The 12,982-nt window shown below is 35.2% G+C and overlaps 1 protein-coding gene across 1 annotated transcript in view; it reads right to left on the bottom strand.

Moving 5' to 3' along the window:
- Positions 1-355: 355 nt before the first annotated feature.
- The window catches only part of LOC105167785 (potassium channel SKOR), a 33,998-nt gene continuing 21,371 nt past the window's right edge, over positions 356-12,982 (bottom strand). Inside the window, exons 9-14 of the mRNA XM_088883253.1 lie at positions 9,336-9,557; positions 8,783-8,971; positions 8,154-8,229; positions 7,143-7,437; positions 6,869-6,990; positions 356-903 (exon numbers count right to left, since the gene is read on the bottom strand). Of these exons, the coding sequence (XP_088739379.1) occupies positions 662-903; positions 6,869-6,990; positions 7,143-7,437; positions 8,154-8,229; positions 8,783-8,971; positions 9,336-9,557 (1,146 nt within the window). The 3' untranslated portion in view covers positions 356-661. The remainder of the gene's footprint in view (positions 904-6,868; positions 6,991-7,142; positions 7,438-8,153; positions 8,230-8,782; positions 8,972-9,335; positions 9,558-12,982) is intronic.

Here is a 12,982-nt window from a genome sequence, read left to right as displayed (position 1 = left end):
TCCATGGCTGCATCTACATCTTCAAGTTCTTCCATTGACTCTGTTTCTGTAACTCTGTAGTTTTAGCTTTTGTACGTTAAGTCGCATTTTTCTCTTACGTTTCTATTAGTGTGTTTGGCGTTTTTCTTTTGCTTTGTCATTGGTTTAGCTGGCAGGTGACTTGGCATCTGACTTGTTATTCTGTTGATTAGTTAGTTATTCCACCGACCTCGGTATTTTGGTATTTAAACTGTACTGCACTTGCTTCCTTGGTGTTGAACCATGGCAATTACACTTGATTCTATCAGCCAAGAGCAAACACTTATCTCTTTCTTTTGATCATAGTTATCTGCTATCACAAAATAACTGGCAATACTAATACAAAGAACTAGTATATTGATATACAACTCATTCCAAGGCTATACAAACTCAAAACCGGTGAATAGCAATTTATCTATGTGATTTTGAAAATGAGCAAATTCACCTTCCTATATTTTCTAAAATAAAGCAATTTACCTCCCTATCTGATTAGCTAAATTACTTCATTTTATAAAATACAGGGAGGCAGATTGATGTATTTTAAAAAACACAAATTGTTCTTTTGCAATATCGCCCTAGGGTTGCCTGCATTTTTCCCCAAACCAAAACCACAAGAAGAGTTTGTTGTAGTTGGCATGAAATCTCAATTCGTTTCACTGATCATATACAAACTTTGCCCATCCGTAAGCAAATCGACATCAAGAATTTTACCTCCATCTTCTGACAAAATGAACGATCCATCTGGCAAACCCAGCTGCTCCGATGCAGCTTTTATCAGCTCGTCAACGGTGTTAGGAACCCACATTACAATCCCGTGTTTTCTACTCTCCTTGGGATCCCATGGATGGAACGGAAACACAGTGCACTTCTTCGTATGTTTTCTGTCTGTAAAAGAAACCATGAGTTCACAAGTTAACAAACTTTTTAGGCCGAAATGCTTTTTAGTTTCATAAAATAGGTTTCGAAACAAATTTGTTCTCACAACTTTCAAAATAGATAGAGAAAAGGCATGTTAATCTAAAAACACGATTTGTTTGGTCTCAGATGTTAAGGCATGTTAATCTAAAAACACGATTTGTTTGGTCCCAGATGTTAAAAGTTAATGACAAAAAGACATATGCATGTTACATAACCGTTAACTTAGCCATTTGAAGAAAACACTAAGGGTGTTCATTCAGTAAAATTGAATTTAGAGCACCACATGACGTATCGAATACCAAACTATATTATTCAATTTGGTGCAGCAAAACTCGAACAAAATTTCATTTAGTTCAATTTTTTTTTATCAAATTAACCAAAATTTTTTAAAAAAAAATCCTGCATCTCAAGTAATTATTATGCCTAAGTAATTGTTATATTAATTAAAATAATACAATTAGGTACTTTTATAACTAAATCTAGTAATTAGTATTTATATATATATTTTATTTATTACATTTATATATAATATAATTATTTTTTTAACAAATTTCATATTCGGTACGGTACAGTACTAAATACCTGAATTCGCCAAAATTGATTTCTGAGTACTAAACTAAAATTTCAATTTGGTATTTCACACATCATATTTTCCAGTTGGGTACTGTCGATTTATGAAACTGTGCGCAACCTTTGAGAACACTCGCATGATGTGGTTCTTTTAGTTCCATTAAACTTAATTCTTAACACTTTTAACCAAATAATAATTAAATTTCAACAATAATAAAAAGAGGTTAAAATTTATCTAAAATGAAAATAATTATAATTAAAGAAATGTTTATTATCTATACAAAATAAAAAATTCTCTAATATTCTATTTTGATAAAAGTTTATTAGAATATCTTAAGTAAAATAATAATTAATCAATTTAAGATAATATCAACATGAAGTTAAAATTTATCTCAAATAAAAATAATTATAATTTAAAAAAATTCATTATTTGTATGAGAACAAATTTTTCCTAATATATTTATTTAAAATATATTTCTTATAATTTCCTGTCATGATACTAGATAATAATTCAATTTCAAAAAGTAATAAAAAGATGTTAGAGCTTATCTGAAATACAAATAATTATAACTTAAAAATTATTTTATTATATACATAAAAGTAAAATTTCTCTAATATTTTTATGTTAAAGAATGAAATTTTATTTGTTATAGTTTATGGTAAAAGTTTATTTAAATATTTTGAGACAAACTAATAATTAAAATTTAGAAAATAATAAAATTAAATTAAATCTATCTCAATTACAATTAATTATTATTAAAAAAAGTTATTATTTAAACAAAATTAAAATTTCTCTAATATTTTTATTTTAAAAAAATTAAAATTTTAATTTGTAGTCAAAGTTTATTAAAAAAATTTCGGATCAAATAATAATTCAATGTAGAAAAGATAAAAAGAGGTTAGAAGTTATTCTGAGAAAAACTTCCTTATTGTTAACGTTAACAAGGCCGACGAGAACCTGTTACTCATGACCACACTCATTCGCACCAATCCAACTCACAGGGAAAACAATGCTATACGCTTACCACAATAGGAGGATCCCACGGTAATAGTCACCGGTGCACCTACTCATGACGAGGTACTGAGCCCAAAGATCCTACATCAGCCTATCAACCATCAGGAGATGCTGGAACTAACAGGTATGAATATGGTTAGGGATTTGGACAACACTCACCACTTAGCAAACAATAACCAAGAGATGGTCTTCGACTCTAAAGCAACACTTGTGAACGTCCCACTCTAGTTCACGACACAAAAAACAACGGCAGGCGAGGAGATGGGAGCCGACGTGGTAAGAAACCTATGTAGAAGTCGATTATCAGTAGCTGCAAGTGGGGACACAGGATAAACTTACTAGTGACAAACCTGCAACCTGTTCACAACTGCAAGCAGAGGCTACATCTAGAGGAAATTTTACCTAGACCAAGTATGGTCGAACTAAACTAATTATAGAGCAAATATATCTACTTGTTATGTGATTGGTCACTTTCTCTGAACTATGCACCAATCACATGGCTAGTGTATTACACTTGTTATATAATTGGTTCTGGTTTAAACGAGCCGAGTCGGAGCTAGAATTTTCCCTACATTTAGTTGACGAAGATACCATTTTCGATTGGACAGAGGCTGTCATGCAACCCCACACACAACCTTGAATCTGCTAATTAAGAACTGTCAAGGGCTGGGGTCCCTTGGACAGTTCACACACTTGCAGTGGTGATTCATCTCAATAACTCAACTTAGTCTTTATCTCCAAGACTAAGTTCAAAAATCAAGAGATACGATAGATTAAAAGAAAATTTCAATTGTTCTAGCTTGGGGATGGACAAAAAAAGTAGAGCAAGAAGCTTATTTATCATGTGGCGCAAGGATGTCAATGTCCTCATGCAATCCATTTCCGTCAGCCATACTGATGGTACAACCAAACACAAATCAAAAGATGTCACCTAAAGTTTAACCAGAGTATATGTCAATGCAAACACTGCAAAACAAAAAGAAACATGAAACCCCATTCGACATCTAAGCAGGTTGCTAGTTCGCCCTTGGATTTGCACCAATTACCTCAATGAAATTCTCCTCCAACATGAGAAGGATGGCGTGAGCCGAAGACGGACCTTGCAGAGTAGTGATTTTCAAAGTTGCTTGAAAAGGCACATCTAACTGACTTGGGCTTATCAAGGAGGCATATTTATTTGGCATAATAAGAGAATGTATCTGGAGATAGTCAGAGTGAGGCTAGAGCATGCATGTTCTAACACGGAAAGGTTAGCCAGCTTCCGTTAGATCATAGTTCATCATATTCTAGTCACCAATTCGTATCACAACATGTTGCTGATTGCTTTAGAAAACCTAACCAAAAGTAGGTTGCCACCAATCTCACTAAGCTTTCCCAATTCGAAGCAGCTTGGCTAATAGCCCTCAGATATTTGACAGGTAGTTTAGAGCAGCTATTTGGAGGGATAGCAGGCTCACTAGGCAAGTGGGTATAGGAAAATGTTAGAGAATGTGTGTTGGGTTTAATTCAGTGGAACCGACATTCCATTGGCAACATTCGGCGACGAATCAAGCACATTGAGGACCAACTTCAATTCCCAGATAGGGGTTATCAACAAGATTTCAAAATAGAAAGTCAATAAGTTGGGAAACGAACTTCACAAGCTCTTTCGAGGGAAGAAATATTGTGGAAACAAAGGGGCAAAGTACAATAGTTGCGTATGTGTGATTGCAACACAGGGTTCTTTCATGCTAGATCCAGTGACCAACGTTGAAGAAACACCAGCAAACAGTTGAAGGATGCATCAGGGAACATGTGACAGAGGACACCGACATATAGAGGCTTACTGCATACTACTTCCAAGCCTTATTTTCAATCTATAATGTCGAATGAAAGTTCAATAGACGAGGTCCTAACAACAACGTGCTTGAAGTAGTTCAATAACGAGGCTTCGGACATACACCTTTGAGGTTACTACCGCCCCATCCCAAATGTACTTATATAAGTAACCAGGATCTAACAGTATGTCAGCAACATTCTTTAAAAATTCTAGGCATATTATTAGCCTGGATATGATATTGCGTGCACAAATTCCTTAATCACCTTGATCTTAAACTTCAATTTAACTATACTCACATTGTACTCATCCCTAAATATACTAACTAGGGAGAGGTAGCTCACTTTAGACCAATTAGCCTACATAATGTGATGTATAAAATAGCATCATATACGATTATGAATAGGATCAACCCTCTCTCAACCCTATTATCTCCAAAATGCAATCGACCTTTATTCCTGATAGGTTAATTACAATAATGTCCTTAGAGCTCATGAAATCAACTATTATCTCTCACATGTTTGATGGAGGAAATATTGGCCACATAGCTTTGAAAATCAAAAGCCCACAACCAGGTGGTGTGCAATTTTCTTGAGAGGGCTTTTAGTTAGATTAGGATTGCTCCAAAAAGTAAAGTCCCATATAATACATTGTGTTTCCACTGTATCATATTCTATTATCCTTAACATCACTCTATTTAGCTGTTTTAATCCACAACGGGGTCATAACAAGGTGATCCCTTGTCAATCTACCTACTTCTATTATGTGCATAAGCTCCTAACTGCCAAGTGCAGTCAGAAGAACATGGGGGGAACAATAGAGGGGGTGACAGCAAGCAGGTGAGCACCAAGGGTGTCCCTCTACTCTTTGCAAACAACAATTTATTTTCTGCCAAGCTAAAATGGAGGGGATGAAGTGTATTAGACTCATCGTAACACTGTCTGAAGGAGCCTCAGGTCTGAAAATAGACATGCAGAAATCTTTACTAGCATTCTACAAGACTACTAGAGAGGATCTGATAGAGGGATTGGCTAGAGTGCTTGAGTAGCCATTAACGAGAAACATGGGAAATATCTAGGCATGCCCATAATCATTTGTGGTTTGAAGCAGGAGGTGTTCAACGGAATCAAGGATAGAATCTGGGCAATACTTCAAAACTGGAAAACCAAATGACTTTCACAGGCAGGTATACGAAGTTCATCAAAGCAGTAGCTCAAGTAATTCCTATGTACGTCGCGAGCTATTTTTGGATATCGGATTCTTTTCTTCTAGAAATTGAGTCTCATGGCAATCTTCTTGTGGGATTTGGGTGATGGATGAAAGATACACTAGATAGCATTGTTGTTTGGGTCACAGGGTGCTCATATTAAGCACCAAACAGGTAGGGACTTTTTGTGGTACATAGGAGTACCTGCAAAGGTCTAATTGTTCGTATGGCCGATTGAAACTCTCTAGCTACTATTACGAACTTGCGACGATGAGGTGTAAAGATGGTTAACGACTGTCCTGGATCCACCAGGGTCAAGAGGACATGGGATATGCATTATTGCAATGCACATATTCCAGACAAATCTGGGCTTTGTGTAACCTATCGTTGCAGGTCATCTCAAGGTTCGTCGGGCATATAGAGGATTGGATCCAAAGGGCAAACAAGGTGTTGGAGGGTCAAGAGTTCAACTTCTTCCTGGTGGTATGTTTGACACTTTGGTGGAGCTGGAATAAGCTGGTTTTCGAGAACCACATTCAGGGGAGTGATGAGCGGATTAGTTAGGCGTGCAGGTTTCTCCAGGATAGTATCTTCTTGGACAACCATGTCCTGAATAAGAAACAAAATGATGCAACACCAAAATGGTACCCACTGGTAGATGTCGTTCTCAAGTTAAATTTTGATAGGACAATGTTTGAGGCAACAGGGGAGACAAGTGTTGGTTTTATTATAATAGACAGGGGAAAATGCATAAAATGGGATTAGCAAAGGTTCCAAAAGCTGGTAGACCGGAGGTCGGTAAGGTGATGACTTTAAGGCAGCTTTGGGAAGCAACAAAGAAATGGCGACCCCAACCGATCATCACCAAAGAGGACTGCTTTCCAGTTATTCACAAATTCCACAAGAAAGAGGAGGAAACTTCAGATACTAGCACACTGATTTAGGATGTGAAGCACTTATCTAGTGATACGAGCATTGTGCCATTAATATTCACAAAAAAGACTGGCAACGCAATAGCCCATGCACTAGTGCAAGTAGCTCAACACCCTGTGGGATGCTTTAGTGTAGGTGAGTTACCAAAGCATATTAGGAATATTGTATAGGGTAAGTTTCCTTGACTTTTTGCTTTTTACATATTATAAAATCTTTTTTTCCCAAAAAATTACAAATTATCATTATATATCAACATCTTATAAATTTATTTACTTTATTATATTTAAACATTTCAAAAGCTTCTTTTTAAAATAATACTTGACATCTTATAAGAAATAAGTTTATAAACAAAATTAGCCAAATACCATCCACATTTCGGAGTTCAAATTACCTGTGGCCTCTTGAGAAGAATCAAGAAATTCGGATAATTGAGCCTTTTTTGCCTCTTCCAGAAGTCTAGTCATATTTTTGTTTCTGCACATAATCCCTTCATCCAGTGGAGCATTTACCCATCTGCCAGAAGCATACGTAGCCAGATTAACATCTTAAGTGCAGCATAACTTCAGAAAGAGAGAGAGAGAGAGAGAGAGAGAGAGAGAGAGAGAGAGAGGTAGGAACAAAGTATCAATGAACTTCTCTTGAGATGCCATTACAAGTACAAATACCTATCATTTGAGAAGACACGAGCTCCAGCTTCTATAAGCAGCTTCGCCATCAAATATGATCCCTGAGATGCTGCTATGTGAAGAGGGGTTTGGTGATCATAGTCTTTGGAGTTTGGATCAACGTCATCGGACAACACCCGTATCAACAAATTTTTGTCACCTTCAGAAACGATTGTGGACAAGTAACCACCAGGGTTATCAATCTTAAGTAAGGCCCCTTCTCTCAAAAGCAATGAAGCAACCCTGTCGTGTCTGCCCTTGATGGCCTCAAGTAGCGGTGTGTTGCCGAAATTATCTGTTCAGATGAGCACCCAAAACAAGCTTCGTTTTACAACTATAAATTTCTACGAGCTCAATACATGCAAGAAAGTTGCAATCTTAGTCCTGGGTTGATAATTTTAGTCATGTTGGAATTGCATCTGGCAATTAAGTCCTACAGTTTTAAAAAATTGGCACGTTAGGGACAAAGTCCACTGGATATTGCCGTCTGGCCGAAATTTGGGGCTCACAAGTGGTGCACATGCCGAAGTCTAGCTGGATTTGCAATTTTACATAGATTTTATTCTTAATGTGTTAATTTTATTAAATTGCAGGACTTAGTTGTCAAATTGAATTACAATAGGTCTAAAATTGACACCCCTATATTTATGGGACTGAAATTATATTTTTCCCTGGTGTGTTCACTACTACTTTAGGTTGATTAAGTAAAATTGCAATATTTTGTCTCTTAACTATAGGACGAGACAATTTTAGTCCTATTGAAATTTAATTTGACTATTTATTTAAAAAAAATAACATATTAAGAACAAAATCCATTAAAAATTGCAACCTCATTGGAATTTTTGAAACTCACATCAGGGGCACTTGCTAAATTTTGGGCAAATTTTTCCGTAATGTGTTATTATTTTTAAATTATAGAACTCAATTGCCAGATTGAATTTCAATGGGACTAAAATTATCGTTTCTTATAGTTGTAGGACCAAAATTGTATTTCTTTCGAACATGATTTACCTTCAACATTGATGTCTGCATCTTCTTGTATAAGGAAAAGTGCAATATCTTCATGTCCTCTTGATGCAGCAAGATGCTGTGGAAAAAAGAGGTGTCAATATTTCTAATCTTGACTCACAATATGCATATATACAATTTCTACAAACATAAGATACACGAGATTCAAGCGACATATATAGCATAAAACCGCCAGGTCCATTAACTACCAGTCATTGGCTGTCAAAACTTAAGTGTTTTAATGTTTTTCATATACAATTTTTAAATGAGATGGGAGAAATTTTAATGCAATTTATCCAAACCAAGACCAATCTATATATATGTTTCTCCAAGGATATAACGCAATTTATCCTCCTATAATATTAAAAATGAGCAAATTATTCTTCTATAAAAAAAAATAATAATTTACTGCCCTGTATTTTTTAAAATGAGAGGGCACTATTTTTTTTTTTATGAAAAGATAATTTTCACATTTACAGTATCAATAGGGTAAATTTTATGTGTCCCGTTTCTCCAAACATTCAGAAATAACTTTTTAAAATTGAAATGCTGTCTAATTAAGGCAGTTGCACAAGTTTCAAGGAAGAACACTTAAGTACAAGAAGATAGATTTTAAGGAAATGAATCCAAACCAATGCCGATCTTCCATCGTAATCTTTCAAGTTGGGATCAGCTCCAGATCGAATTAGGCTTTTCAGTTGATACAGGTCCCCGTAATAAGCTGCGCAGTTCACTTTCACAGCAAGCTCGGCTTCTTGTTTCCTAATGTGGAATGTGATATCCATCTCCAGTTGCTTCATGCATAGATTAGACTTCTTCCCCTACATATCATGAATTATTTTATTAGATATGGTGAGTTTTGCACAGGTTTTACCGTAAGAAAATGGGTTATTCTCTATTATCTACTAAACAAAATCGATGCGAAAAATTAAGTTTTGACTAGAGTTATAATTAGCATTCGCCATGGTTATATATTTGGCCAGCATATTTGCCATAAATTTTAATATTTTTACCTCGTTAATGATTAATAATCATTGAGCAGCCGTAGTCTACTAATATTCACAAAGATTATTTACTTTTGATCATAATATTTAACCAAAACGGCAAGTCAGATTCCTTCCACTGTTTATAGAATGGTAAAATACAAGTAAACTTGTAGATAATGTAGGGAGAGTCTTTAATTACCTCCAACAAGTTAGTGAATACTTTGCGGGCATCGTGAAAATATACCTCCAGGATGTTGGAGAATGATTGTTTATCTATCCGCAACAGTCTGCAGAGGTCACGCACGCGAACCGTGTATGGCTGAGGAATGTTGCAAATAATCGAAATCTCTCCAAATACACTGTTAGACTGGAGAAGCGACACTGTGTCTTCTGACCCATCTACTCCAATGCCAAGCTCCTCCTGCAAAGACATATAGAAGATATACATTAATTAGTCTCATGTTTAGAAGGAAAAATAAAGGGTTAAATGCATTTAACCCTCCTTAATTATGTAAAATGAGTAAATACCCCCTGTGAAAAAAAGAAATTAGCAAATTATCCCCCAATGTTTGAAAAATGAAGCAAATTACTCCTATCTATGGTTTAGATAGAGGGTAATTTGCTTCTTTTTTCAAAACACCAGGGAGTAATTTGCTATTTTATTTTTCATAAGGGATTTACTTCATTTTACCAGCACATGTATAATGAAAACGTTTTGCTGAATTTCATTTAAAACTTCTTCATGTATACTAATTTTAGCAGCAATTCACGTGAATTGTATTTGATATGTTAATTTTGCTAAATATTTTTAGCTTTTTAGCGTCTTATATGACGTGAGAGTAATCTTATTTAGATCTAATGGGACCTTATTGGCAATACCTTTTAGCCCCAAATAAGCTCTAGAACTCGATTACAGAATTAAGGCCTTTTCGATCTGACCTTTAAGGTTGTAGAATACATTAATATGTGTGGACCCAATGCGGCCATCAGATCATAAGGATATCAATGACCCATGATAAAATCGTAAAATAGATCGTTCCTACAAATACTAGCCCTCTACAAATCAGGTACAACTTTTGCAACTCCACTATTTTGTATTCTCTTCAGAATCCTATCTACAATCACCGGTTTAAGCATTAAAAACTATTTTTGCTATGGCTTTTAGCCGTTACAAATGTATTAGCTACACTAGCAAAAACTACAACCAACAACTATTGTATGGTTGTGATCAATAATTTTTTACTATAATTTTTTATTTTTTATCATAGCTAATATATTATATTTCTTGTAGTGCTTCCTCCCTTATACTAGGAGCAGAATTTGGATCATTTGATGCAGACAGAGAATTGGGGTACTCCTAGTTTCTTCTTGAGGAACATTACTTAAAGCTACCTCACTAGTATTTCTAATAGCAGAGAAGAGGATTTACAGATCTAATGTAAAAGCAAAGGAAAGAATCACGAACCTGGAACCTAGAATAGTTACCCGATCACGACCCGATTTTTGTCGGGTACACAATTTTTTTCTTTTTCTTTAAAAAAAAAATAAAACATTTAGAGGAAAAATTTGCCTCTGAATGCTTGAACTTGCATTCAACAAACAGAGGCAAAATCTGAGACAAAATTTTTGCCTCTGTTACAGAGGCAAATTTTGCATTTTTGCCTCTGTTACTGAGGCAATATCTGTAACATGTTTTGCATTTTTGGGTCTGTTACAGAGGGTAATAGAGGCAAAATTTGCCTCTATAAACCTCGTCACAGAGCCAAATTTTTACTTGAGTAAACTGTAAATATTTACAAATTTTTAGATTTGATATTCTAATTCCATCATTTTCTTGTTGTTGGAGTTTGAGAAAAACAAGATGGATTTTTGTTGGGATTGAAAGTTTTGAATCTTGGGAGTTGGGTTGAGAACTTGGGACTTCCAAAAAGAACAAGAAAAATAAGAAAGGAGGAAAGAAGAAAATGTATGTACGTAATAACCCTAGACTAAAAATAAATAAATAATTTTTGAATTTTTTTTTTAAAAAATTACGGGTACCTGATCGGATAGTTCAGGTAGGGGAATCCTTTCCGAACCCCGACCCGACTTTTTAATTCGTGTATCGGGTTACCTGATGCTCAAATATATTAAAAAAAAAAAGAAGAAGAAGAAGAAAGAACCCAATGGGGCCGGATCGGGATTCTAACTACCCGACCCAAACGCTCACCCCTAGTTATTAGTGCGGTGCTAAATCTTTTGAATTTTAAAAATTCATGAAGTCATATACAATGTAATCAAAATCTATTCGTGTATATTGTACTTTTGAGCTTTATCTCTGACAAATATCGGTAAATGGAGTTCTTTTGAGGAAATATCTCATCTTTGGTTAAATAACTTAGGTCCTGTTCACTTTTGGTCCAAAATTATTAAGGAATTCTCACTTTTAAGGACATTATCTTACATTTTATCTCACTTTTAGTTCTGTTGTTAAATAATTGATGGAAATGGCACGACTCACGTGGCTGTTAAATGCGCATTATGGGGAGGAAAGAGGCATACGTCTCTAACAGGAAAATTTCGTTGGTGGTCCCATAACTTAGTCTTTGTTTATTTTATATCCCAATTACGGGATTATCATTTTAAGGACAAAACTTGCAACTTTTTCTCACTTTTCATCTCATTATTAAATGTTTGATAGAAACGGATAAGTATACTCATGCCCACATTAAGTTTGGGCATGTTGGAGGGAATCGTGGCATGTGAGAGGTACATTCTTAGTTTTTAAAAGGGATTATAACTGCAATTTTTTGGCAAGAGAGGGAAAATTAAAAAAGATTAATTAGCTAGGGTTGACACCATTTGGATCCTTCTAAACTCGCGAGAATTAAACTTCCCAAGCTAAAATGTGGTTCAACAAGTGATTCAACTACTATAAAATCAAGTATCATGTGTTACTGCTGTAAGGAAGCACGTATAAGAGCCTCGTGGATGAGCTCGAGTTTGCAAAGAAGGTTCTGGTCAGAGTTTTTGCTTGGGAAAAGTTGCATTTTGCACAAAGCAAATAAAGTGATATCTAGGCTGCTCATGATGAGAAAGAAGGTCAAAATTTCCTCCAAAATGCAATGGCCACGTGATTTCTGTCAATTATTTAATAGTCACGTGACTACCAAATATGAGATTTTTCAATAGTTGAATTACTTGTTGAAATTATATTTTTAGCTTAAGAATTTTAATTCTCGTCGAAAGACCCAAAAGGTATCAGTCCTAATTTTGTTATTTTCCTTCTCTTGCCAAAAATTACAGTTACAATCCCTAAAAAATGAACCATGTGTCTCTCGCATGCCAGAATTACCTCCAACACTCCCCAACGTAATGGCCATGTGAGTATCACGTGGCTGTTTTCATTAAATATTTAATGACATGACAAAAAGTGAGAAAAATTTTAAGTTATTATCCTGGGAACGCGGAAGAAGTGCAGAAAGATGTAAAATAAAAAGAATTTAAACTTGTTCAAGGGGTGTACCCTTGAACGTTCCTAGGCTATGATGAAACGAGATGCAATGTTTAAATGAAAACATTACCCTTGGCGTTTCCTTTAACCGACTACATGTGCTGATTCCAATCTCCAGCATGCATCTAGGCAAGACTCCGACGTGGGAGCTCTCTAATATCATTCACACCACACTGCAAATGTGAAATTTATTCTCGTGCTAGCAAGAAATAAATTTAGGAAGAGGGATCGAAAAACTATATTATTGCTTAGTGTATTTTCCGATCTACCTAGTTCTTGACTTGGTTCTAAACCAAGAAGAACATAAGAGATGGAGATGATGGAGCACGAATTTTTAGCACCCTTGGGAGAGA

Source organism: Sesamum indicum, linkage group LG8 (assembly GCF_026168435.1).
Source record: "Sesamum indicum cultivar Baizhima isolate 11 linkage group LG8, ASM2616843v1, whole genome shotgun sequence".
NCBI lineage: Eukaryota > Viridiplantae > Streptophyta > Magnoliopsida > Lamiales > Pedaliaceae > Sesamum > Sesamum indicum.
The sequence above is the reverse complement of the archived record's forward strand: the minus strand, read 5'-3'. Positions and strand labels throughout refer to the sequence as shown.